A 25,366-nucleotide genomic window follows, 5' to 3' on the forward strand; every position below is an offset into this window, starting at 1 on the left:
TTAATGATACGTATCAAGCAACACTGTTAAAAAACACTTAATGATAGAAGATATATATATAGGGCAAAAAATATAAACAATACTAATTGGTTCATTTCAAGAAAACTGTTCTGATACAATGTATATCATAGATGCACTGAGGAGTGAAGCGAATAGAAGTAAGCGATATTCAGAATGGAGGTATCCTTTATAACCCTTAATGTAAATAAATGGAAAAATAAAACAGTGCTTATAGTGAATGCAGAATATTTTTAAACAATGGTTAATGGTAATTATAGAACACACATATATAAAATAGAATAGCTACAAACCAAGCAATCAATACGTACTGAGGCCAATCCGATTGTCGACTTGTGTATTATCGTAATAACTACAAAATGTAGTTTGAATACTATTCTACAGCCAACAAAACGACATATATATTCTGGTCATAAACACAACTCCATTCCCAGTTTGTGTTAAATCATGAATATTAATTTCATGAAAAAGCCAATCTTACAAATTAATGAAAAATATTGATGTATCATATTTACTCCGTTTAAAAAGTTGTACGCATGACAGAAAAAATACGATTTTTATATGCATCTTATGACCGAACTTATTAAGGGGCGTTCAAATGAGATTTTTAATCTCATCAAATAGTAGATATACAAAAAAAAGTCGTATGCATAAAAAAAATCACTTTCAACGAGTGGGCAGCTGACTTAATGTTATAACCTCTATTTAAAGCTAAATATATCCACACGGCCAGATTCGATTAGGTACATATATAGCTTGAATATTTTTTCTTTGTATAATACAGATTTATCTCCCCTTTTCGAGTTGGTATCAATTGTGTCATCGTTACTTTGTGAGCAAAAATGAAGTCGTTTGCTCTGAAAAATATGACGTTAGACCTAAATGAACATGACGTAATAATCAATCAATATTTATCCGCAAGGACAGACAACTCGGTAATATGCAAATATTATAATTGCCGCGCGGGGACAAAATTGGAAAGATAAAATACGTTCAATACAATGAAAAGCATACTAACAAATTATCCAATCCCATCGTAAACGCATTTGCGAATTTCACCTCACGAAATGTGTCTCTCGTTAACTCTTTTAGTTACCTATTAAATCTATTTGGCCGAAAACAAATATGAACACTTGGAACAAATATAAGATAGGCAGCTGTGATCATTGATAAAATATATCAATACAAATATAACATTACTACATGATTTTACGAATCAATTAAGCAAGGTAGGAAAATAGTTGTGTTTTTAAGCATACCATTGATGATGAGATTCCGCCTTTTCTTTAAGGAATAAAGTATTAGAACAAAAACTAGCTAAATTAATTTTGCTATATAGTCTGGTAGCCAGATATGTAACCCCGGCCCCTCTGCCTCTACACACACATTTTGACTTTCGACTGGCTTTTTTTCTGAACCTATTTGACCCATAAATTCAGGAAACATTGGTTTGGGGTTTGTACGCACGTCCTACCTTGGAACACTTTGAAAAACACACCTTATCACTAAAATGGTCTGATAACATTTAGACAAATAAAGAGTATGTATTGTATATACAAATGAAATAAACACAGGTACACTGTTATTTGTTCCACATTTAATTGTGACAGGTTGGCTGCATATAAGTTTTCTGAGAATTGAATTACCAGGAAATCTTAGTTGTGTCAAATTTATCGGGTAATGAATCCAAATAATGTTAACCGAAACCGAAGCTAAGGGATATTACCGAAAATTCGTACAGATCAGTGCAACGCAATTCTGGTTTCAAATGGAGACAGACCAAATTCTTTGCCAAAACTGGAATTTAATTATATTAATGCGATGTATATGCCTTAGATACGTGGCATTATGGCATCACAAGAGGATAAAAAGACACTGCAATGTTACCAAAAATAGAATGTTCTGTCAATATCTGCATGTATCTACCTTAGCCATGCAATGTCTATTTCAACTGCAATGCTTTATTTAAAAGTATTTTTATCGTCTCAATAACTAATACCAATATTAAATGCAGTACATCGATTTCAATCCATCACACAGAAAGAAAGTCTTACATCTTGAAACCATATGTTATCTAAATAAAACAGCGGTCATACTTGCCGTGTTTATCAATAAGTCCACACAGCCAATTGGCCAATTGTTCAGACGTTGAAGTCCTATTTCTTCTCCTTCATGTGTTATCTACATTGTTTGGAGTATTTATTTTATGACACAAGTTGGGTCGGCATACCTGTACCACAAGGATTTTTACCTGCGGTTCCCCAGCCTTTATCTCTCCTTGTCTGTAAGGCTAATGGATAACATGCCGATAAGCCTTACACTGTATACGTATTGATATTACTATCAACGAAGGAACGACATTACGGTACTAGGGACTTCCTTCTCTCTCTCCCTAGGGATTCTATTGATTCTGGTTAAGGTCCAGCCAGAAGGTCACCCCGGAATAAGGGACACTGGTGTACTCGTTATCCTTACCACTGCGCGTGCGAGTAGTGCCACAGGAATCCGGTCTCTCAGAAAGCACAAACAACTACAAGCGTCACTTTAATCAAATGTTAATGGTGTAGACACCTCCGGGGTTTACCAATGGAGACTTGATAATTCAACACAGTAGAGGATGTGGGAGATTTGAACCGGACGTTTAAAACTTGATTCTATTGGATATCATATTGGACTTAATACACTAAGGACAGGTAAGAGTTCTTCCATTACCATATTATCCGTTTTGATTGTTAATAGCATGTATTGTCATATTGCATAAAAGTGGTAAAAAAGGTATTATTGCTGTATGAAAAATATTGTTAACATCAACTTGTAAAGCTAAAATATCAAGTTAAATGCTATAAGACAGTGTATGGTTTAGGCCCTTGTTGGATACAAATCCATCATATTTTCAACTAAGTGTTACAAACTTAAGCTTTTGTATTTGAAATATTTAATGAATTCCTTTTATATGGTGGTAGTTTTGCTATTATTACAGCTTGGATTACAGTCATCTAAATTTAAATCTAACGGTTCTATACGTCTTCATAATTGAATATAAATTATTACTTTACAATGTTTGGCATCATCTTTGAATGTTATGAAGATGTTATTCTGACATATTGTTCTTGGATGTAGCATTATGATGATCAAAAGCACTTGGATGTATTTGGGAAAACATCAATATCTGTGGGGTAAATGGCATAATCACAGACAGTACCTGTCATGACAGTATCTGTACAAGAACACGGTCTTAACGTTAATTATTTATGTAATATCACATATCCGCCTTTCCATTAATACAACTGAGCTGTTGTTCAAATGTACAATGTTTACGATGCAGTGCTTACTGTTGATGAATAAATAATAACAATACAAATCAAATCGATATCACTTAAAATTAATTTGTGACAGAACGCCTATCTTCAACGTGTCTTATCGTGTGAAATAGATTATGGAAATCAATATCGCACGGCTGTGTTGTTATTTCATGTTGTTTTATCAGTTATTGAACATTATGGGGTTGATATGAGGTATTGCAGTATAGGCATGAACAGGGGAGCATTCATACCAGTTAGGGGTACTTATTCATTTTTCACGCAACCATATTACGGATATAAAAGTACATAAACTGAGAACAAAGATAAAAATTACATCACATATGTGAAAGACGGAAACTTATTCCTGTTAACAATCTGGTTCTATTTTCTTTATGTTCATCAGGAATCTTCGATAATTAATTGTGATTCTTTCTTAATCCACGATTGAGTTAAAATCAATGTTGAAGTGACACCATTCCGGAAATACCTTTAAAACTATTTTATTTACCTCTATCATTTGATAACTTTACGCAATGCTTCTAATATAGGAAGTACTAGGCCATTTTTTGGTCTTGAAGTTGAATTCCTCAAGGAGGTGTTCTTGGTCCATGTAGCTTGCAATCAATATGCATATCAAATAATGTGAATGTTATCGAACTTGAAAACAAATTACATGTCTAGTACAAAGATTGAAGACCTTTGATTAGGGTAATATAGTGTTTATGTCAACCTCGATAATTAAAACAATTAATGACCTCTCTCTCAGTATGTGTATCATTCTACTAGGTCAATATTATAAGACTCTTTCATATGTGGATATGAAGGATAGGGATATTCTACCCGAGGGTCACAAAATGTAGTAAAACCCGAGGCTTGCCATAAATTCGAAGAAATCCACGACCGGAAGTCAATTTTTCATACATGAAAAAATTACGTGATATTTTCAACACAAATTCCGTTTTCTGCATCTGTTATAGTAAAACCAGTCATATTTGTGAAAAAAATAAAATATTACCGAGGAAATGGAGATTTTGTTGACGCCGTGACGTCACGAGGCTTTATTGCATAGGTACCCATACAATACAGCCTCAGGCGACATGAGTGTATTGCCCTAGACCAGCTAGTATTACACTCGTAGGTATGAAAGAATACAATACCATATATACCTCAAAAAGGGATCGTCTGTAATTGATGGAGAGTTTCAGCTGTTAAATTAACATCCGACAACTACTACATACAACATAATTTGGGGAAATATTGTGTTATCATCTTAACTATCTTAAATACTTGGACATGTAAATGGTCTTTGATTGAGTTTGTTGTTTACACGACAAATGATGTGTTTGGTTACATGCAAGATAAGGGTTCAAGTGTTAAAATTGTTTTTGCATTTGTCCTTTATCTGAACACCTGCACATGATGATCCTGACAAAACATCAGTTTCATAAATCAAAACCGGGTAAGTTATTGTTGCCAATTTACAATATCCGAATCTCTTTTTTTAAATGGACTGTTCACTGCATTTAACCATCCATCTGTTACTTTAACATCTAAAACAGTAAACTTAGGATACTTAACCGCATAAAATATAAACGTCAAGCAAATTTAGATGAAGATATAGCTGTTGAATTCAAATTAGGAGTAAACTATTTATGTATATTTTTGTCTGGTCATAATACAGCAATTTACCAATAATAATTCACGCGCTTGTAAAACAACAGGAAATCAATTTGTATGTAGCTACATGAATCACATTACCTGCGTTTTCTCCGTGCCTTGAGATAAGATAATGTTTTTCACATTTGATATGAGCAGGCATATCTTAAGACTTCCTTGTTAACGCATGTTTAGACATAGGTCATGCTATTCAATTCCACAAAATTAATGGAGTTTTGACACTAACTTAATTTACTATGGAATAATTTTACATCTAGATACATACAATGAAGTATAGTATCGACTGAGAACAAAAGATCAAGTAACGTTTTGTTGTAGTGTCTGATTTAAAACAATCGTGTAGTTTATATGAAACTGCAACGAATTCAATAACAAACTAAAAGAAATAAACCGGTTTAAAGACTGTGGTTTCATAACTTTGATAAGCAAAGTTGGGAAGGTAGGGAGGGCGGCATATTGTTTGACAATCCATAAATCGATTCCACGGAAGCAAAATCGAGATAACACACGAATCTGGTTACTTGCTATGTCAAAACTTGAACGTTTTGCATTCGCTTAGAATATTTGTTTTTTTGTGTTCCGGAATGTCAAGACGGCGTTTTATTTTTTTATACATTTATTACACGATAAGATATCCTTATCTGTACCTTTCCATGTCGCCACCACAAACACAAGCATGTAAGTTATATCCTGCATACTTCAATTGTATTCTGCAATCCCATGTTAATGGTACCTCAATATTTTCCCTTAACATGACGTTTTGGAGTTATTCTTAAATCAAATAATACTACGTATAGATGATACTGTAAAAGAACAAAATAAGAATTAAGATTCATATTCGGAATTGTACGTTTCTGCAGTTTTTCATGATGATGGTTTAGTCTATCTGAATTAATGAATATTAAGATAAATATTTGATCCTAAACTCAAACTTAATCTTACCAACATAAAGTGTATCAGCATTCTTCTACATAATTTAGGGCCAAAAGATATGTCTGGTTATGACCATTTAAAAAACGTACAGATAAAACTCATACTAGGAAATTTCAATATTTCAAGTTTTTTATGATCTCACTATTGATTTAGTAAGTTTAGCTTTCCAATCGATTTCAAATAAAAATATGGTCGATGATCATGCGCTTTCTCAAGTATTCAAAAAGTGGTTATTAAGATATATGGTGCGTGCCGTTGTTCAAGCAGGTCATGCGAGGTTGTTAGGAGTTGATCGGGTTTATATCTAAACATAATGTCACCGTTTATCCTCGTTGTGTCCAATTCGCTCTTTTCACAGCTATGTAACATTGAGTTATATCTACATAATTAACTCAAGCATGGAATATTTGCTTTATAAGAGCAAAAGTGTCAAATTGCACTTTGAATTCTCATTCATATATAATTCATACTTAGGATGAATCCGATCCGTTGGGTTACTGTCAGTAGTAGCTACATACCAACATAGCCATGCGAGAAAAAAGTAATTGTTTTATTAAACTTTACAAAACAAATCTCATTCACTGAGCTTCCGCTCTTTATTAGAGTACGCATGTCTACTCTGGAGATAACAGTTTACACATAATTGTAATTCTTTCAAAATCAAAGATAGATTTCATGGCAAGGACTTGATATCGTAGCCTTATCGCTAAATTAATTCATATTGTATAATTATTATCGCCTAAATCATGACCTAATCAAATAAAGCGAGGTGTGCCATGGGCGAGGTTATCCAATTCAATGCCATACCATCACTGCTCACGGTACATTATACATCTCCAGAAATTTGTTGTGTGAGAACAACTTGTGTACGAACCAAGCCCATTTGTTTGAAATATTTGGTAACCTTTCTAATACAAATACGTGTTATCGTGACTTTAGCCGATATAGAATGGGTGTCATTGTGTTTTAAATTCCGGGGTAGCCGTGAGATACAGCTGTAACTACTTGTCTGACGTCGTAATGTATCCCACATATTTACGACTGGTCAGAGTAACAGCAAAACCTTAAGTCTAACTTGTGAAACTGATATCTATTGCAGTAATTCAATGATCATTATTTAAAATAATGTACCAATATTTTATTAACACTACATGGTTATATTAGGTAAGTGTTAACGGTAAAAACATTCATTATAAAAACGCGTCAGAAAAGCAACGTCAAAACGACGTCATTATGTTTTACGCAATATGTCGGCAACATCGCACGTTATGTCTTAAGTCACCAGAGATGTAAATGCCTGAAAGTGTCTTTAAGATTGAATTCTTTTTATTATATACACTTGTGTGCCTTTTTTGACGTCATTTGACCATTTTTGTTGATATTTTTTTTCTTCTTAATTTGCGTTGTAATTATCTTTATTTGGCGATGTTATTTCTTCTCATTTGGCGTTGTTATTTCTCAATATTGGACGTTGTAATTTCTCAATATATGACGTTGTGATATCTCCCCATTTGGCATTGTGATACACGTGTGATTGATGTGACAGAGCCATCGTGGTTTTCTATTCATAATTATATTCATAAATAGACGTCGTTTTATCCCCCTTTGGATATGATGAGTCTACATACCCTAATTAATTCCTTTTTTACTTTGCTGTACACCTGCTATCGGTAGAATAAAGCTACTGCCATTTTTAGCTGGGCAGTATAGTGTTTTATCTCAGTGTATTGACCATGTGTTAAATGTAATGGGTGTTTTAGTGTTAATACTGGGTAATGTTTGCTCTTCATGCTATCGATGTGACAGCTCACCACATTGTTTTTACATTTTCCAATAACAATGATGTCATCTGTATTGTCGAATAATCTTCTTTCTGGTTTGAACCAGATAACGCTGTTTTTTCTTCAATATTTGATAACGTTACATGTCTCCTGGGGGCGTTAGTGTGTTATTCTTTAAGTAGCCACAATATCTGTACATACGATTCATGGCTGCTAATCCTTTTCGTTACTATTCCTGGTATTGGTAGTAATTGGTAGTGTTAAGTCCAGTAACATGTCTTTACTTCTTCACTCATCTTGAAACTATGGATATTTCATTATATTCAATGAAATTACTTTTGAAAAGTGATTTAATTTTAGTCTCAAATTTATATCTAAAAATAGAAAACAGCATAAGGTTAACAACATAACCAAAACTGATATCGATCCTTGAATTCCGAAGATATATCTTGTACTGGTCACAGGGTATAATGTACAAACCGTGTTAGGTATCGAAACGTACCGGTAAAGTAGTTACCATATTCGTCACAAAAAGCGAGCATGGCGCTTGGAAATTAAAAAAAAAAACATGAAGTAGCGCTTACATTTCATAAAAATAAAATAAGAGTAAGCCATTAATCAATTTGCAAATGAAACTTTTTACAGTTTTCATGATTTCAGTCTTGGCATTGGATTTAAGATAGGTGAAATTCAGGCCTCAAAAAGGGAGAGGGGCGCCTATAGGGACAGAAATACTTATCGGGTCGAATACGGTATTGGTTGGGTGAGGACTGTGCATTTTTTTTATTTATTGCGGCTGTGCATGCGTTTGGTAACATATTATTACAGGTATGGGAATGTAGTAATAATTTTTGTTTTGTCTTTTAAAAAATCAGACGGTTAGTATAGGGTTCATGTCCAGTGCATTACTTCATATATAGACCATTTTCGGGGGAAGGAAACATTATATGTCTTATATTGCTGAGAGTCTAAATGTTGGGATATATAACGCTAGAACGAATATACTTACCCGACGTACTATACTTCCAAAACGTCTGTCAAAAAGTCTTTTGAGCTACAGTATTGGGTAAAGTACAATTTTCCGTCGATTAGTCCACCTTCTGGTGATTATGACGTTACGAAACTCACGTCAAATGATGACGTCATAATCACCGGATGGTGGCTAATCGACGGGAAATTGTACTTTCCATGTCGTTTTGGGATCTCGAAACTTCCGTATTAAATAAAGCATGAAAGAAATATTACAAGCAAAGACCTATTGTTTGTATGTTATCCTATCTACCCATGGAAAAGCTTACTTTCATCTGACCAGTATGATACTTGGTAAGGGTTCATTACCGACAATGGTATCTGTACTTATTGGACAGTAACATGTGAGGCCACAATGTCATTTGGTTCTAACCGGAGACAATCCATCCTTTACCACTTTACTCACTATCATGGCTATGGAAGGACTAATGCCTGCTAAACATTTCGCTTAAAATACTCTTTATTGTTGATAAAAACAGCTTGATTTTATGTATGTGCACAGACAGTATATCTTCGTGTGAAATTCACTTTTTTTGCCCCGATTCTCGTGAAATTCGCGTGAATTCACGTGAAATTCCACATGAAGAAATATTGCCTGTGTATGTCATAGCAATGTCTCGAAGAATCCTGTATTACATATTATTTTTACTGGCTTTTTGCGAAAACAAGCTTTTAAACCTTATATTTGAAATGGGAGAGCTGTGAAAAGTATGAAAATGAAAATAAGTGGCTGCAAAAACACTATTGGTGTGCAGTTTTTGCTAATGAATGCACAGTAAAAAATATATTTATCATGATTTGTATGTAAGAAATAAAGATTAGGACAATTTCACGTGACAGAGCCATGATTTATTGCTGCAGTTACCACCATTCTTACATTCCTATGTAGTATAGTACAACACACCGATAAATCCTTAAAGTAAATCTAGCAGAGAATTGTAACATACCCCACAGTCATGTACAAATAAAATAGCAGGTATGGAAGTGTGATAAGAGGTGCCGTAAATAACACGACGTCAGGGTATCAAAATAAAAAAGATATTCATGTAACATAGATAAGGGATACTAAAACGACTTGGTAAAATACAACCAAACTGTTTAAATCGTAAATCGTCTTGACCAGTAGTTATTGCTTGTGCAATATGGTGTTGGGCGTTAACACATATTTTATATAATATTTTTCTTGATATTTTAAAATACAGACCAACGTATATAAGGAAAATAATCACATAAATTATTTGCCTTATATAACGATTTATGAATAATTTCTTATATTTTGATCTCCACAATAAAATCTGATAGAGGATTTTTCATCATTAATTTTGATAGCTTTGTGTTTAATCTTAAATATCATTTGGATTATTTTAGCGGTTGTTGATGAGATTACAAATTATTTATTTCCCAGAAATTTTGGCTTCCAGACAAAGCTTTGAGCATAAAACAGTCGTTTGCTTAGGTTGTGGCTAAATCAGCAATCACCTTGTCGTAAAGTAAGAACATTGTTACTTCTACACGACCATTTTGTACTATGATCATTATGTTATTCTGGTCATGTTCCTACTGGTATCTTTATTCCATTCATAAACAATGTTTGTGTAAGTTACATATTTTTGACTTATTAAGACATACGCAATGATAAGAAAGACTTTTGTTGAAATCATTTTAATTTCATTCATACACTGTTAGGCTTTCTGCTGCAAATTAAAATACGTAATTGAAATTTCAATTGATTTGATATTGATCGGTGGCTTTATATGGTACGTCGACACAGAGTCAAGTATATGAGGAAATGATATATATTTTGATAAAGTTGCTTAAAATTAAGCATGCAAGTAATGCGATAACTGTAAGAAAGATATCAACAAGTTTGGTGACAGCGTGAAGCACTCAACGAAGCGTTAAATTCCCTAGTAGTATGAAAATTGTGATGAATGTTAGTATTTACACACTTTACATGCCCTCGGACAACTCATCGATTTATATCTTATTGTCAAGTTGTTATAGCTAAAGGCGGTACAGATACTAACACCAATTAATGCTTATCGGAACTGATAGCTCAAGGGTTCGATTCCAATAAGTTATCTGTTATTGACGGAATGTTTGTTCAGCCCCGCTCAGATGTAGTCGTCTGTGAGTCGTACTCAACACAAATGGCATATATTTTATCTATCTTACATACCTTGGTTAGTTAATTGGTTAAAGATGTGTCCTTGAATATTGAGATTTTGTTCTTTCAAATCAATAATTTGCATGTCCAAACAATAAGAATTTTTTTCCACTTATTTGTACCAGAAAATTGTTTATGCATTATTGTTTAAGACTATCTCTTTAATTTCAATTTTCTGGATTTGATCTACTGTTTTAAACATCTCACGTCAATTATTAGTCATTATGATGCCATTAAAGATAATTTTTGCCTGGTTTGCAATTAAAAGTGCATAATTTCCGTTATTATTTTGATATAATATCGTTCGTTTGTGCGTTTTAATATTTTGTTCTTCATATCAGTCTGGCTTGCTAGTACACGTGGTGGATGATTGATAAGGTATAGATGTCATTGTCTGCTTATCTCAAAAGGATAACATGCATTGTTAACCATATCAATTGTGTTCTATATTTAGACACGTATTTATGAATATATACCAAACATTATATGACATAATAAAATCACCCAGTATTATTTTAATGTGTTTGGAATAATCAGTTAAACGTTCTTTTGTAGAAGGACAAATAATGATGATACCAACGTTTCTTTCCGGTCTTTTTGGATTCCTATTTTTATTACAACACTGTACTGGCCAAGGTAATATATAACAGTTGTTTTGGTATATTTCATTTTATGTATTTGATAAAAACTATTATAAAATCATATTCAGTATTCTTTGAAATTATGATTTTAAAATACAATTTGTTTTGATCTACTGTATTCATAGATACAATTGATTATCAATACAAGAAGGAATGATAATTAATATCTTTTTTGAGATGGTTCTTTTAATGGCTTAGTAGTTGATGGATGAATGAGTTACTTTCCTTAGAGATAACTCGTCTTAGAAGCATTTCCTATCCAATTTTATTGTGATCATATCTAGATACATATGAACCCAACAATATCTCTGTAAAGAGCTTATGAGCTAATAGTTCTTAAATCTGACAATACAAGTTGAAACATTTTTATCGGTCATCGTTTCTAAGGCTGTTGACGGCCATTTTTGCTATAGGCCCACAAGTGCTCACATGTGTGGGTGTAAAAGCAGTATCTGTCAAACCAGTTTCATTTCAGTACTGAACGTGCAGATACGCATAATAAAATACCCCGTTAGCTCAACTTAAACCGAACTGTGCACTCATCTGACATTCTTAGGACTATTCAGCTGTATTCCCTAAATATATCTGAGGTGGAAAATAGAAACAAAACACTACAGTATTCTTTCAGAAATGTGCACATGAATGTAATGTATAAATCCACGTATTGTCGATGTTGATTTCAATTAGAAAGAAGTGTTCTGAATGATCCATATATCCACATTTTTGCCACACAAATAAATCACAATTCTTTGTACTCAGTTATGCACCATTAAAAGGGTTGTGTCGATTTACCCAATGCTATTTAAATATACGTACTACATACACACATTTACCTGCTACAACCAATAGAAACACAATACAAATTACTAAATACAACTCAATGCAAATTACGAAGGTTGAATTAAACAGTTAAAGTATTATGCATTGCTATTCTTGAAACATGAGAACTGGAGATTATCAGACCTTGGGTTTAGAAGTACCATATATACGTACTGTGCAGTGGCAATGTGAATATAAATATATGTGTTTAGTGGTATTGGTAAAATCGACTAATCAATTCTATTCGGAACATTTCCTAATTATTTCTTATAGACATCAGCCTTGACCACTTATTTCAACACTGGTAATTTAGTGGTCCATAAAAATGACCGTAATCCTCCTTTTTAGCAATGACCAATACACTGAAGGCATCTGCAACCTATTTATCTCTTTTAACACGAATGTATAAATCTATGTCAGGTTGGATAACATGATGATTTTTGTCGTTGTTTCAATTCCAGATGTAATTCCGAATATAGAAATATCAGATCGTGATATAAAGAAAGGTAAGAAATGAAAATATGCGTGAAAGTGTCAAAATTTTGACAAAAACAAAGACACACAGATGTTAAATATAAGATACATGTAGCTTCTTATAAGATACCACAGAACCGAAAGGTTTTCATAGACGATAATGTTACCGTTCGCCACTGCCCATGTTAAACCGATCTGATCCTTTTAATTTGATACTGAAATCGAAAAAGGCATTCTCATACACCTGTGAATTGAAAATTTTAATGATGTACCATCTTACTTAACTTTCAGATGGGGCTGTCATCTTGTGTTGATTCCGCAACAAAAAAGACCGATTTTTTTTTTTTTTTTTTTTAAATCTGCAGTTTTGATTATCACCCTGTCGGAAACAGACTTGAAATATTTTTTAATCTCTTTACTCGTTTTACATTCAAAGGTTTTGCCTTACACTTACATTAAACCTGTGAAACTAATGCACCCTAAATACCCAACCAGCGGGCTTCGAAACAATCATCTTTCTATGAAATCGCAAAAGGTTTTTTCAAGAAATCTATTTTAGTTTGGTTCTGCTGTCCCGATTATAGAAATATATTAGCTCAAAATAAGATATTAGTCAATTGATTTAGTTTTTTTTGTGCATTTGTTACAATACAAAAAATGTAGTGAGGGTAACCTTACTAACTGACGATTTTATAATGAATTACATAAGATATTTTCTCTCTAGAACGAGAAAAAAAGTGATTTACCGAACCCCAACAAAAATAGACTGATTTTATGATCTCATTTTAAGTTATCTGCTGTTTGTTGTTACAGACAGTGTCTTCTACACTGTGAACTGTACTCTTGTGGGTATTCCCTCCGAATGTGCTTACTTCATGTACCTAAACTACACTGACTTGAACAAAACAGATCTTCATATGAAAATAGACCTGCTTTCGAATTGTGTAAGTAAAAATTAATTGAAATTGAATATCTGTGTTTTAGCTAACTACATGTGTAATTAATCAATATCGGGTTATGCATGAACGATCATAATGATTCAATTTTGCTTTATCTAACCAAACATTTTTTTTCTATAACAGTTTGTGCATATTTTTACATTTCATTATTTCCTTATTTTTTATCTTTTACTATTTCATTGCAGGACTTCATAGGAAGACCTTGCAGTTTTCAGTGCGATGTAAGAAATATTCATTTTCTCTGGAGTAAATCATTTTCACTTCATTTTCTTAAAAGCTCGTTACTATGTTATATAATTTTGTTAATTCTTAGTTAATTTGTTACATTCTTAGTTTATTTGTTATACTCTTACCCTAGTCATTGATTGGCGGTTACAAATAACATTAGCTCCCCATGAAGATTATTGGAAAGTTTAATGTCATCATAACGTAGCTTTGAGATCAGATTTATAAATAACAACAAGATTTGATAATAGATTGCATAATAAACAATAGCAATTGAACAAATATCGTATTATAATCAGAAATAGAACTATTTCCAAGAAATGTTCTTAATAAATGTATTGCTTTACACAGGGGCCTGGTACGAATTTCTAACCAACAGTTTATATTTTATAGCATACTTTTTGGTTGGTTAGAGATTCGCGCCAGGTCTCTCTGTTGCTACAATACAATGCAATACAATAAATTTTATTTAAAGTCGCATATTTCTTACAAATAACATTAGCTCTTGTGAGCTATTATCACGACAAACAAAAGTATATATGTATGGTTAACAACACAAAGATTATATTAAAATGTGGAAAATCAAAAGATATAGGTTTGCATTTATATCACAGAAATTAAAGGGTTTAAAACAAAGACGTTAGTTAAACATGAACACTCGAATTTGTACAAACACTGTGTTACTAAAGGTAGTGATTAAAACACTATCAGATAAGTGTAATGTACATATATGCTAACATAGCGAAAAGTAAAAATTGACAGCTTATACACTAATATAGTGTGAGTTAAAATGAAGCATTTTAATTTGAGATCGTAAAAAGTAATAGTAAGACCATATTATATGAAGACAACGTGTCATAAACATAGACTAATGATAAATAAACGATAAACGAGGTGTGGATCAGTCTTTTAAACTCCGAAAAGTTTTCAACTCTTCGGAATTGCTATATCAATACATCACTCAGAATATTTGATATCATATATAGGATCTTACATGAGTGTTCATGTCATATGAGGTTTTATGAAACGAGTCTAAGAAGTTTTTATTTTTGCGTGCCATGACGAGCAAAAATTCGAGACGAGTTTCATAAAATCTCACATGAAATGAACACAAATTTAAGATACTTTTTATCACATAACTACAAAAACCTACTTTACAAAGAATTTCACGTCAAAATTAATTCCGAAAATCCAGCAGAGACCGCCATTTTGTCCCGTCGTCATCGTAATCCTGACGTCACGTTTTTTTTTCTGACGTCGTTTTATTGTTTCTGTCTGACATCACAATGAATTTACGGCCAATGAAAATCGCTCTAGGTCATATAACACAAGTGACATACGCAAAAATATTACACGGGCGAAATCACTAGATATCAGGCGGATCATGCGATAAATAATATTATGATTTGCAGATGATAAAATAATATAATATTTACACTTTATTTGTTATATTGCTGTATTACTAAAACTTGTGTTGTTTTCAGTCAGGAAGAACATTTACCTTGAAATTTAGTAGAAAAGGAGAAAATATTCATCCTATAAATTCAATGTATACCTCGTATACAATCAACGTTCCCGAGGTAGGTACCGTTTGTGTATGAGTATGTCTCCGTTCTCTGTTCATACGTGTTTGTTCAATTCAAATAAGATATTCGAAATGTTAAATATATGTACAATAATAACTGCAACGTAAAATGGTGAACACACATGCCACATGTCCATTTACTTATTATGGATCACATCATATTGATTTATTTTCTGAAAGCTATTAATAACTGTTGTAGTCAATGAATTAGCGTATGACGAAATATCATTCAATTCTATTTTACGGATATTACATTATGAAATAAGGACTACATGTGTGTTACTTAGTCCAGGAAGAACATTTACCTATGAAAATTTTAGTAGAAAAAGGAGAAAATATTTCATCCTCATTAAAAATACCCATGATTCCTCGTATACAATCAACGTTTCCGAGGTAGGTACCGTTTGTGTATGAGAGATGTCTCCGTTCTCAGTCATTCTGTTTGTTCAATTCAAATAAGATATTCGAAATGTTAAATATATGTACAATAATAACTGCAACGTAAAATGGTGAACACACATGTCCATTTACTTTAAATATGATCACATCATATTGAATTATTTTCTGAAAGCTATTTATAACTGTTGTAGTCAATGAATTAGCGTATGACGAAATATCATTCAATTTCTATTTTACGGATATTACATTATGAAATAAGACTACTGTGTGTTATTACTTTCATTGGAAGTATTAGATCTATATTACCAAAATCAATAAATTATCGATATTCATATTTCTACAATAGTCAACAGGAACTGATGTCGTCTTGTTCGAATTCAGTCAGGACATGATCCAGAGGAGTGACTGCTATTCCAGTGACTTTCTTGTATTTTTTCTGCTTCAGGTAATATTTTTCATATCAGTAATTCGAGATAACCTAAGGGTTACTCTGTTTATGATATAGCCTACGCGAGATTGCGGGATTTACACTGTTTATGATATGTTCGAGATTCCGGGGTTACTCTGTTTATTCGAGATAACGGGTTTACAAGGTTTAAGATATATTCGAGATTGCGGGGTTACGTTATTTGCGATATGTTCGAAATGTTTAGGTTAAACATATGTTCGTCATTCCAGATTTACATCGTATTCTATATACTCTGGATTCTGGGTGTAACACTTTTCATAATGCTTTCAGAATTCCATAGGTTACATCGTTAATGATATGTTTCTGATTTCAGAGTTACACTGTGGTGTTGCATTGTTTATGATATGTTATATGGAAGTTTCCCAACGAGTAACTGTTGCTTATCATGTTTACCAAACTCGAATTTTTAAATTTTGAATAGACACGAGCTTTACCGAGTGTCTTTTTAAATTTGAAAATTAACTAACGAGAGTTAAGATAAACATGATAAGTAATAATCTCTCGTTAGGGAACTTGTTTATCCTATAACTTTAACTATACATTTATACCGTGGTGATCATTTAAATTTTATTGCTCGTTTACATTCAATGAAACTTATCTCCTTACAATGCGCCATAATTTCTTTCCGCCTTGAAATATAGTGTCTAACTAGAGAGTAAAATGTTTTGTTTGAATTAGCAACTACCTCTTATACAGTAAATACAATGCTATTTAAAAGAAAATACGCTATGAAAAGTAGTCAGAAGTTAAAAGAAAATTGGAATCAAGAGATATTTGAGTTGACAAATCAGAGGCGCCGAAGGTGTTTACATTTTTTCCATTGTGAAAAATGGATAGTTATGGGATAAACATTGAATAGCATCAAATAAACACACTGCTATTTCATGTTAATGTTACTCAACGCTCAACATTTAAATCACATTCCAGACATATAAAGACGTGTTTGAGATTAGAGGCACACCACCATTATTATATCTGAAATCGAGGCTCGACTACGAGAAATCCCAAGAATATAACATCACTGTAATGGCGATAGTATGTATGAACAATGCAACGAGTAAATAAAGAAGCAATGTAATATTACAAACATTAATTTTTGGTAAAAATGTATTTCAGATAATATGCTCATTTAAAAGCTTCATTATATTAATTTAAAATATTACACACACATACGTATACACGTTTATGCTGCTTTCACTTTCTCATAAAAATACGCCTATTTTGCAATTCTTCTATTTCAATAGTATTTTACAATGTGATAATTATCATGACGTGATCTAAGTCTCATCATATATGTTGGTTAGGGGAAATAAATTTGTTTAAACACCAAAAGACTGAATCCATCTATTTTTATTTTGACTCAATTATTATTCCAGTTGTATGATCAAAATGCCACCACGGAGTTTATCATAAATGTTGAAGACGTCGATGACATGGATCCGGAATTCATCAATGCACCTTATAGCTTGAACGTCACCGAAAACGTAATTATTTATTAGATCCTTGATTTATCATGTATATCAGTATATTTGCATTATTTTGTTCATTTTTCATCCATTCACGGATTATATTTGATCTATTTAGCACTGATCGTATAAAAAATCTAAGATTTAACCTTTTGCTTAGCCAATCGCAATCAGTCATTGATTGTCTTTTCGACTTAAGATTGCTTTGTGGTCTCCGGACAAGAGGTTTATCAATATAAAACTATACATATTTAAAGATTAACATTAATTTCCAATATTTGTTTAAGCAATCTTCAGATATTGCCTTCAAACAAAATGGTTAGAAATATATTGATAATTATATTTATTTTTCCTGAATAAAAATTAGACAATCTAGTTTTTGAACGTATCGATTGAGGGGAAGATAGCACTAGTATCAAGGGAGATAACTCTATACATATATGAATAAGTATAATCTTGACTTCAATTTACTTCCAGGACACAAGTAGTGTGAGTAAATGCCATCAGACTACCCCACCTGTCTTAGCAGAAGATAGAGACAAAGGTCAAGGACAACAGAATCTAACCTACTCTATAGCATCAGGATCGACAGGTAATTTGTTTATCTCAGCGAAATACATGTCATTTTTTTAATTAATTAAATAACGTGTCTATTTTATCCATTCCAAAGATAAGAGTTTTATACATAATTTTATCATTTAATATTAAATGTGTATTGTCAAAGCGGAAATAATTTTTAGATAAACATATCGATTTTGAGACTATGACGTAAATAAATATTGTCTATTACGTCATAATATGAGTACGCATTTTGATGACGTGATTTACAATGTGTAAAACAACATAATGTTGAAAAATAAAACTATCTGATGGTAAAAAAATCCTACAATGGAAGATAAACTGATGAAATCCTGTCGAAAAAAATTTTTTTATTATTTATTAAAATAAATGTGTTCAAACACAAAAAGAAGATATTTTAAAGAATTGTTTCTGTATCTAGTTCGTATTACTTATTTTATATCAGCACATTTTACTTCAAAAATAAGACTTTTGTGATATTCCATAGCTAAAGAAACATTTTTTCCCATACAGATATATTTGACATCGACAACAAAACTGGATGTATTCTGCTCAAGAGTGTGTTGATGTGGAAGAAATCGCATCCCAATATGTATCATCTCACTATCAAGGTATCAAAATAGTAAATTATCTTACTTTAATTAAAGGCTCACTGCCATTCCGAAATAAAAAAAAAATCAACATTTCTTAAAACAATCATAACATATGTGAGTTTTATATTGATGGTCTAGGATAAGGTTACACCACCAAATATATGCAAGTTTCCTTACCTAATCTATGTTAACAGTTGGCTGTTTACCGTTGCGGTAATTAGGATGAAGGCGGGAAACTTAACATGAAACGCGTTAGGAAAATTTACACATTTAATCTATTTAAAATAAAATTGTTCAGAAGGTGATGATAAGCGCTGTATTCATAGTAATCTAATAACTTTTAACGTTTCAACACAATCAATCTCCTTTTACCAACCTGTTCTAAAAAAATATCAAAAGCCATTTCGGAAAGTTTAGTGGAATCCATGAAAGCAATATATGTAATGATCAAAATTTATCATAAGCTATACTTTTATTTATGATATGATTAACAGTCAAACCTTCCATAGCGACCACCTCTGTATAAAGACCATAATCTTAATAAGACCATTTACTCATGCTACCTAAAGTCACTTTTAACATAATATGTCTTGTGTATAAAATCCACTAAGCTATCAAGCTTTATAAACCGGTTTGGCTGTACTTGTAGCCATTGAAAATTTACGTTGTTACGTCATGAAATAAAATGTTTGACATGGCGAAAATGATGGCAACAAATGGTTGTTTCTGGAACTAAAAGGCAAGGTTTGATGGTATTTACTAAGATAAAATCCTAAATTGTCTTATATCTACTATGATTAAGTACAAGACAACAAATCTATGAAGTACATTTTGTTTGCAAACTTAAACCAAATTTCTTTCATACCTCGATGAAGTTAAAAAATAGTGACATCAATGCTTAAATAAGCATACATTGTATATGTAGTTTGTAATACACATATTATCTTGATGGTGAATGAAAATGACTACGTTGTAATCATAAATTATTTTTAAACGTGTTCGTTATAAACGTATTGTACTGAATAGTGTTTTCTGTTAGATTTTTAAGGTATCTGAAAAAAATCTTATCTTCATCCTATATTTACTCCATTTTTATGTTACTTAAAATGTTCAGGCAACACAAGACAACGACATAGACAGGTACGCGACCTCAAGCGTTAATGTATATGTCATTGATACCAACAACCACAGACCAAAATTCAGCCAATCATATCAGGCCGTCATTGATGAACACGCACGTGCTGGGTCATACGTCATCCAGGTTCAGGCTCAGGATGGTGACGAGGTTTGTTGTAAAATAATGATGTTTCATTTCAAATGACATAGTGAAACAGTTTACACAACTAGTGAAACAAATATTTTCATTTTTTTTAAAAATATTATACTATCAATATTCTGCTTGGTGTTGTTAGGTTTAGTCTTTGGGGGAGTATTGTTAAAAAAACAGAAATGTTAGCCTTTTTGGTTCCCAAGTACATCATACTCCTCTTTTAGCATAAACAAGCTAAATGTATGTGTAATGATAACAGTGATAAAGCAAAAAACCTCAATTGATTTGTATTTTTATATATGCTATTTGTTTTACAGGGTGTATTTGGTGAAATAAGTTATGCGGTAACCAACTCTGATGGACTTTTTACGATTGACAATAAAACTGGGGTTATCACGGTAGAGAACTCTACAGGATTAGACAGGGAGACATTCCCTAATATTACTTTAGAGGTAAGTATTTACGATATAAAGAGAACGTCCTCAAAAGGAATACGAGGTAAAACTCAATGTAATGTGAAAATTCAAACAACAACAACAAAAAAAAAAAGAAAAAAAAAAGGATTTCTTTTATCGGAATTTGACTTAGAATAAGATTTTATAGGTCATATATTACAGAAATATATTACAATTTTGTATGGAAATTTGCTCCAGAGATTGTTTTTTTCTAATCACTTTTACCCATCAGACAACTCAGATTGAATTAGATATGTCGATAATAAGTTATATCCCTGATGCTCTTATTGCACTTTTGTCCATATATTTGTAGATACTAGACAATTTTTATTCATTTTAATTTTTTATTGGGTTTATTTGTCCCAATGCATGTATTAGTTCATTAAAATTCCGAGCCTTGTCTCTGATTTTTTGTCGTAGGTACAAGCCATAGACGTTGAAGCCAATGAGGTCGGTGACACCACTACTGTTGTAATTGACCTGAATGACGTGAATGATCACACGCCTATGTTTATGAAAAATTATACCTTCCACATCAGTAGTACGGATACTGCACAGGTAGGTGGTGGCTTAAATCTGGAACTACATTCATAGCTTTTACGTATTTTTTTTAAATCCAGAAAATATTTTAAAAATGTCACTGGGACATTTTTACATTGAAGTCTGATAAGATTGGGACCTTGGGGTGAGTCTTTTAGAATATGAACAACTGCCCCCACACAAGGGATTGGATTTGTATCAATCGTACATTTTATAAATCATATATCTGAACCATTATTTTTTCATCCTTTTTTGTCATCTTAAATTACAAAAGAGTCCAAGATTGAATAATATATAATATTCAACCGGAAATCTGTTATTTCCATAAAACATATTACGCTTTTCATTGTTTCGTGACAACCACAGCATGACCTATACATTGGCATTGTGTGTGCTTTAAATTAATTTAATAATTTTATGCTGACATAAATACATGTACATCTATTAGGGATAAATCTATTTATCTATATTTTTACATTTTTTATTTTCAAGAGATATTATCAACGATTGAACTTGTCAACAATCGCTTGTGACTGATTGAAGATAATCCGGGTTTCATCGCATTTAGCGTTCTTTATTAATCGTTATCTCATGTGGTCGACATGCAATACAATTAATATTACTCTGGTTTTAATTCTTGAAAATAATACAATGCTTATTACACGGGTATTGTTTATCCTTTACATAGGTAAGTGCGGAAGACGAGGATATTGGTGGAAATGGTCGCGTTTCATATGAATTATCACTGGTGCCACCATCTAGTGATGTTAAGATCAACCACAACAATGGGACCATTTATTTCACTGACATTCACATTGACGAATTGACTTTTTTTGTTACCGCTTGTGATAACCCCGAAATCTTAAATAGTCGGTAAGTATAGAATACGTTCTACGTTACCTCTTGCTAAACTTGATACGGGGAATAGCCAGTAAGTGTCGTATGCTTTGCTTGACGACATCGTGCTGTAAGATGAGGTATATTATATTCCCGAAGGTATTGGATACGGAGTTTTAAACACTGTTTCAATCACATGGATATTCAGAAAAGCAATGACAAAAGCAGATTTTGGCGTGAAAGCTGTGTTTAATATTTGATCCGACAATAAAAAATTTATTTATTTTTATGAACAAAACAAGGAAAACAATATAAAGTATAAAAGAAACGGATCAGAAGTATGTTTAAGAGAGAACAATACATCTAAAACTATCGTATCTAAAACTATCGAATATTCACTGTCTCTGCTAAGCATACTGTTTATTTGTTATTCTGTTTTTCGTCCATCCATAGGCGATGTTCTTTCACTCGTGTCCAAGCTTTTCTCAATGGAACTATCGCAGGGTCAATGGTTAAGAATATGTCGGTGGCAGAGAACTCCCCCCCAGATACGGTAGTCGGTAGTATTGATGTAAGTATATCTCAAATATAATATCGGGAATTTCCGTAGTGTTTGGAAAATGAATCGTTTCATCATTGTTATTCATCTTGAAACATTATAGTAAGTCATTTTAGCTTTTCATTGCTATATATCAATGTCTTTGGTCATAAGTATTTGTGTAGAGCCTTGAAGGGACGGACGCAACAGCTGTATTTTATGTCAAAGTCTCCGGCTTTATTTCTGAAGTAAATTATAATACAGTAAAGCCTGTCTTAACAACTACATCTGTATAACGACCACTTGCCTGATACGACCACTTTTCTGGGGCCCCAAATGACCAAGTTTAACGCAATGCAACCTGTGTATAAAGGCCAATTAGCTATACAATAATTTTCTATTGTCCTTTGAGTTGTCTTTATAGACAGGTTTAATCGTATACGTGGTATACATATCCGGTATATCTTCCACATTCCATTCTGATAATTCCCCTTTATCCGAATACTTTCATGGACAAACTTCTTTTTCAAAAATGTTAAAAAATTGTTAGAGAATAATAACCCTTTAACTAATGAGATTTAACAGTCAATCGTCTGTACACAACAGAAGACCTTTCTATATGTTAAAAGACTGTGTTCCTATAAAACATAGACTTCCTCGTTTAAATTCCAGATCAATGGTGCTACGTTCAGCATTTTAGAACAAGACGTGCCATTCGGAATAGGAAAGTAAGTTAGACAGTGGTCAAGGTTTTCTACAAATCTGTGAGGAATATATTATAAAAAATGTTTAATTGTAACAAATGGAATGATTGAAGGTGAGTTAAATTTACTTAGAGACGGAAAGGTTGTGAATCAATCCTTTTAAACAAGTAAAATGTAAAAACAAAATCTCCGAACCTGGTATAAAATATTTGGGCGCTTTAAAAGAGTAAGCATCATTTACTCAAGGCAAATTGATACTAAATTAATAAATATATGCAAATATATGCAGTCGGAGGCATGCGGTCAAGGAAGAAAAATGTTTTCAGAGTGAAATTAAGATGGTAATATTTCATCATGTTCAACCATCTGGGTCGAGTTTTACAGAATTTTCAAATGTCATTTTTGCATTCACATATAAAAGATGTTATATTCTAGTGGTATTAATTTCAGAGACAAGTTCGTTAGAACGACTACCAGCACGTTAGATAGGGAGAAGACATCCCACTACACATTTACAGTCACCGTCACAGGGAAGGTAAATATTACACTGAGTTTATAAGGATGACGTCAGGGTGTCATTCACCTACCACATGATACCATTTAAGGTTTGTGCGGGATTATTTCATTAGTTATTCCAGCGGGAAGATTGCAAAACGTAACGTTCCATCACCAATGGAGATAACAGTATCGCACAAACGTTATTGGGTATCACATGGTACATGGATTAGTACCATATTATTGTTACAAAAAGTTTGTCTATCCTAAACCAGGTTACCATCCCAAGAAATGACCTCCTAGTTTTTTGTTTCTGTTTTTAACATTATGCCAATGTTTCTGGTTTCCAAATATATGCAAACATTCAAGCCCATTTGTTTAAAAAAAGTCGATTAGATATAAAGTTTGGCATTTCACATATATATATATATTTAACGTTTAGATGTTTCAGTGAAAATAGAAAGTAAAACTTGCGTTATTATTCTGTCTCCGAGCATCATTTACATAACACTAATGATCCACGGTTTTGTCTGCAGGTTCTAATTAATATCACCGTGAATGTAGAAGTACTGGACGTAAACGACAATCCGCCATTATTTGATGATCCAGAGTACAAGTTTGGCATCCCTTCGGACAACTCTCCACTAGGAATTGTACACGTAAGGTTTCTTCATTTTATTTTGTCGATATTGGATTACACAAAGAAGTTTTCGACATTTTCAATTTTCAGAATGAAAAGAAAAATGTCAAGATTTTTTAAAAATATTGCAATTAATGGAATTATTATCAAAATTTATGTAATAACCACTGTATATAATATATCATGTAATTACAATGTTATGGATATATATCAGTTAGAATGTAATATGAAATACTTATAGAGTAAGAATAAATAATTTTCCTTGTAAATCTTCCCTTCAGTATCCATTATTACATGTTAAGATTTCCATCATTCCCAATTGATATGATCCGATACACGTGACCAGTTCCGCCTCGGTCAAGATCTCTTTTTCCAGTTTGTATCAAATGATATCCACCAGCACAAAAGTCCATAATTGTATATCAATTGCTTCTAATAAATTAAAGGAACATTTTTTTTATTTTATAGGCAACAGATGCGGACTTGGGTGAAAATTCCAATATTTCCTACAGCTTCCAACCGTTATTGTAAGAAAACTTTCATATATACAAAAAAATCAACATTAAACAATTGGCGTATTATTTACAAAGTCGTTTTAATTAAGTAAACGCATTATTTAATCGTATAGCGCCTTTATCTTCTATATTCATATATACAGAATAGCTTGGCTCACGTCATGTATAAGACTTTTGCTAGATAAAGAGAATGTTGGTAAGATGTCAATGTGTATTCAATATCAAAATAATATCAATGTCGACAAAAATATCAATA

At 32.3% G+C, this 25,366-nt stretch overlaps 1 protein-coding gene across 1 annotated transcript in view; it reads left to right on the forward strand.

Moving 5' to 3' along the window:
- The first annotated feature begins 2,222 nt into the window (after positions 1-2,222).
- Positions 2,223-25,366, forward strand: part of LOC138326588 (protein dachsous-like) — a 30,243-nt gene continuing 7,099 nt past the window's right edge. Inside the window, exons 1-20 of the mRNA XM_069272681.1 lie at positions 2,223-2,711; positions 11,463-11,543; positions 12,829-12,873; positions 13,655-13,785; positions 13,986-14,021; positions 15,510-15,605; positions 16,356-16,454; positions 17,406-17,513; positions 17,855-17,962; positions 18,422-18,536; positions 19,037-19,134; positions 20,231-20,401; positions 20,704-20,838; positions 21,262-21,399; positions 22,070-22,254; positions 22,672-22,789; positions 23,429-23,484; positions 23,911-23,995; positions 24,492-24,614; positions 25,064-25,122. Coding sequence (XP_069128782.1) covers positions 11,474-11,543; positions 12,829-12,873; positions 13,655-13,785; positions 13,986-14,021; positions 15,510-15,605; positions 16,356-16,454; positions 17,406-17,513; positions 17,855-17,962; positions 18,422-18,536; positions 19,037-19,134; positions 20,231-20,401; positions 20,704-20,838; positions 21,262-21,399; positions 22,070-22,254; positions 22,672-22,789; positions 23,429-23,484; positions 23,911-23,995; positions 24,492-24,614; positions 25,064-25,122 — 1,976 coding nt within the window. The 5' untranslated portion in view covers positions 2,223-2,711; positions 11,463-11,473. The remainder of the gene's footprint in view (positions 2,712-11,462; positions 11,544-12,828; positions 12,874-13,654; positions 13,786-13,985; positions 14,022-15,509; positions 15,606-16,355; positions 16,455-17,405; positions 17,514-17,854; positions 17,963-18,421; positions 18,537-19,036; positions 19,135-20,230; positions 20,402-20,703; positions 20,839-21,261; positions 21,400-22,069; positions 22,255-22,671; positions 22,790-23,428; positions 23,485-23,910; positions 23,996-24,491; positions 24,615-25,063; positions 25,123-25,366) is intronic.

Source organism: Argopecten irradians, chromosome 1 (assembly GCF_041381155.1).
Source record: "Argopecten irradians isolate NY chromosome 1, Ai_NY, whole genome shotgun sequence".
NCBI lineage: Eukaryota > Metazoa > Mollusca > Bivalvia > Pectinida > Pectinidae > Argopecten > Argopecten irradians.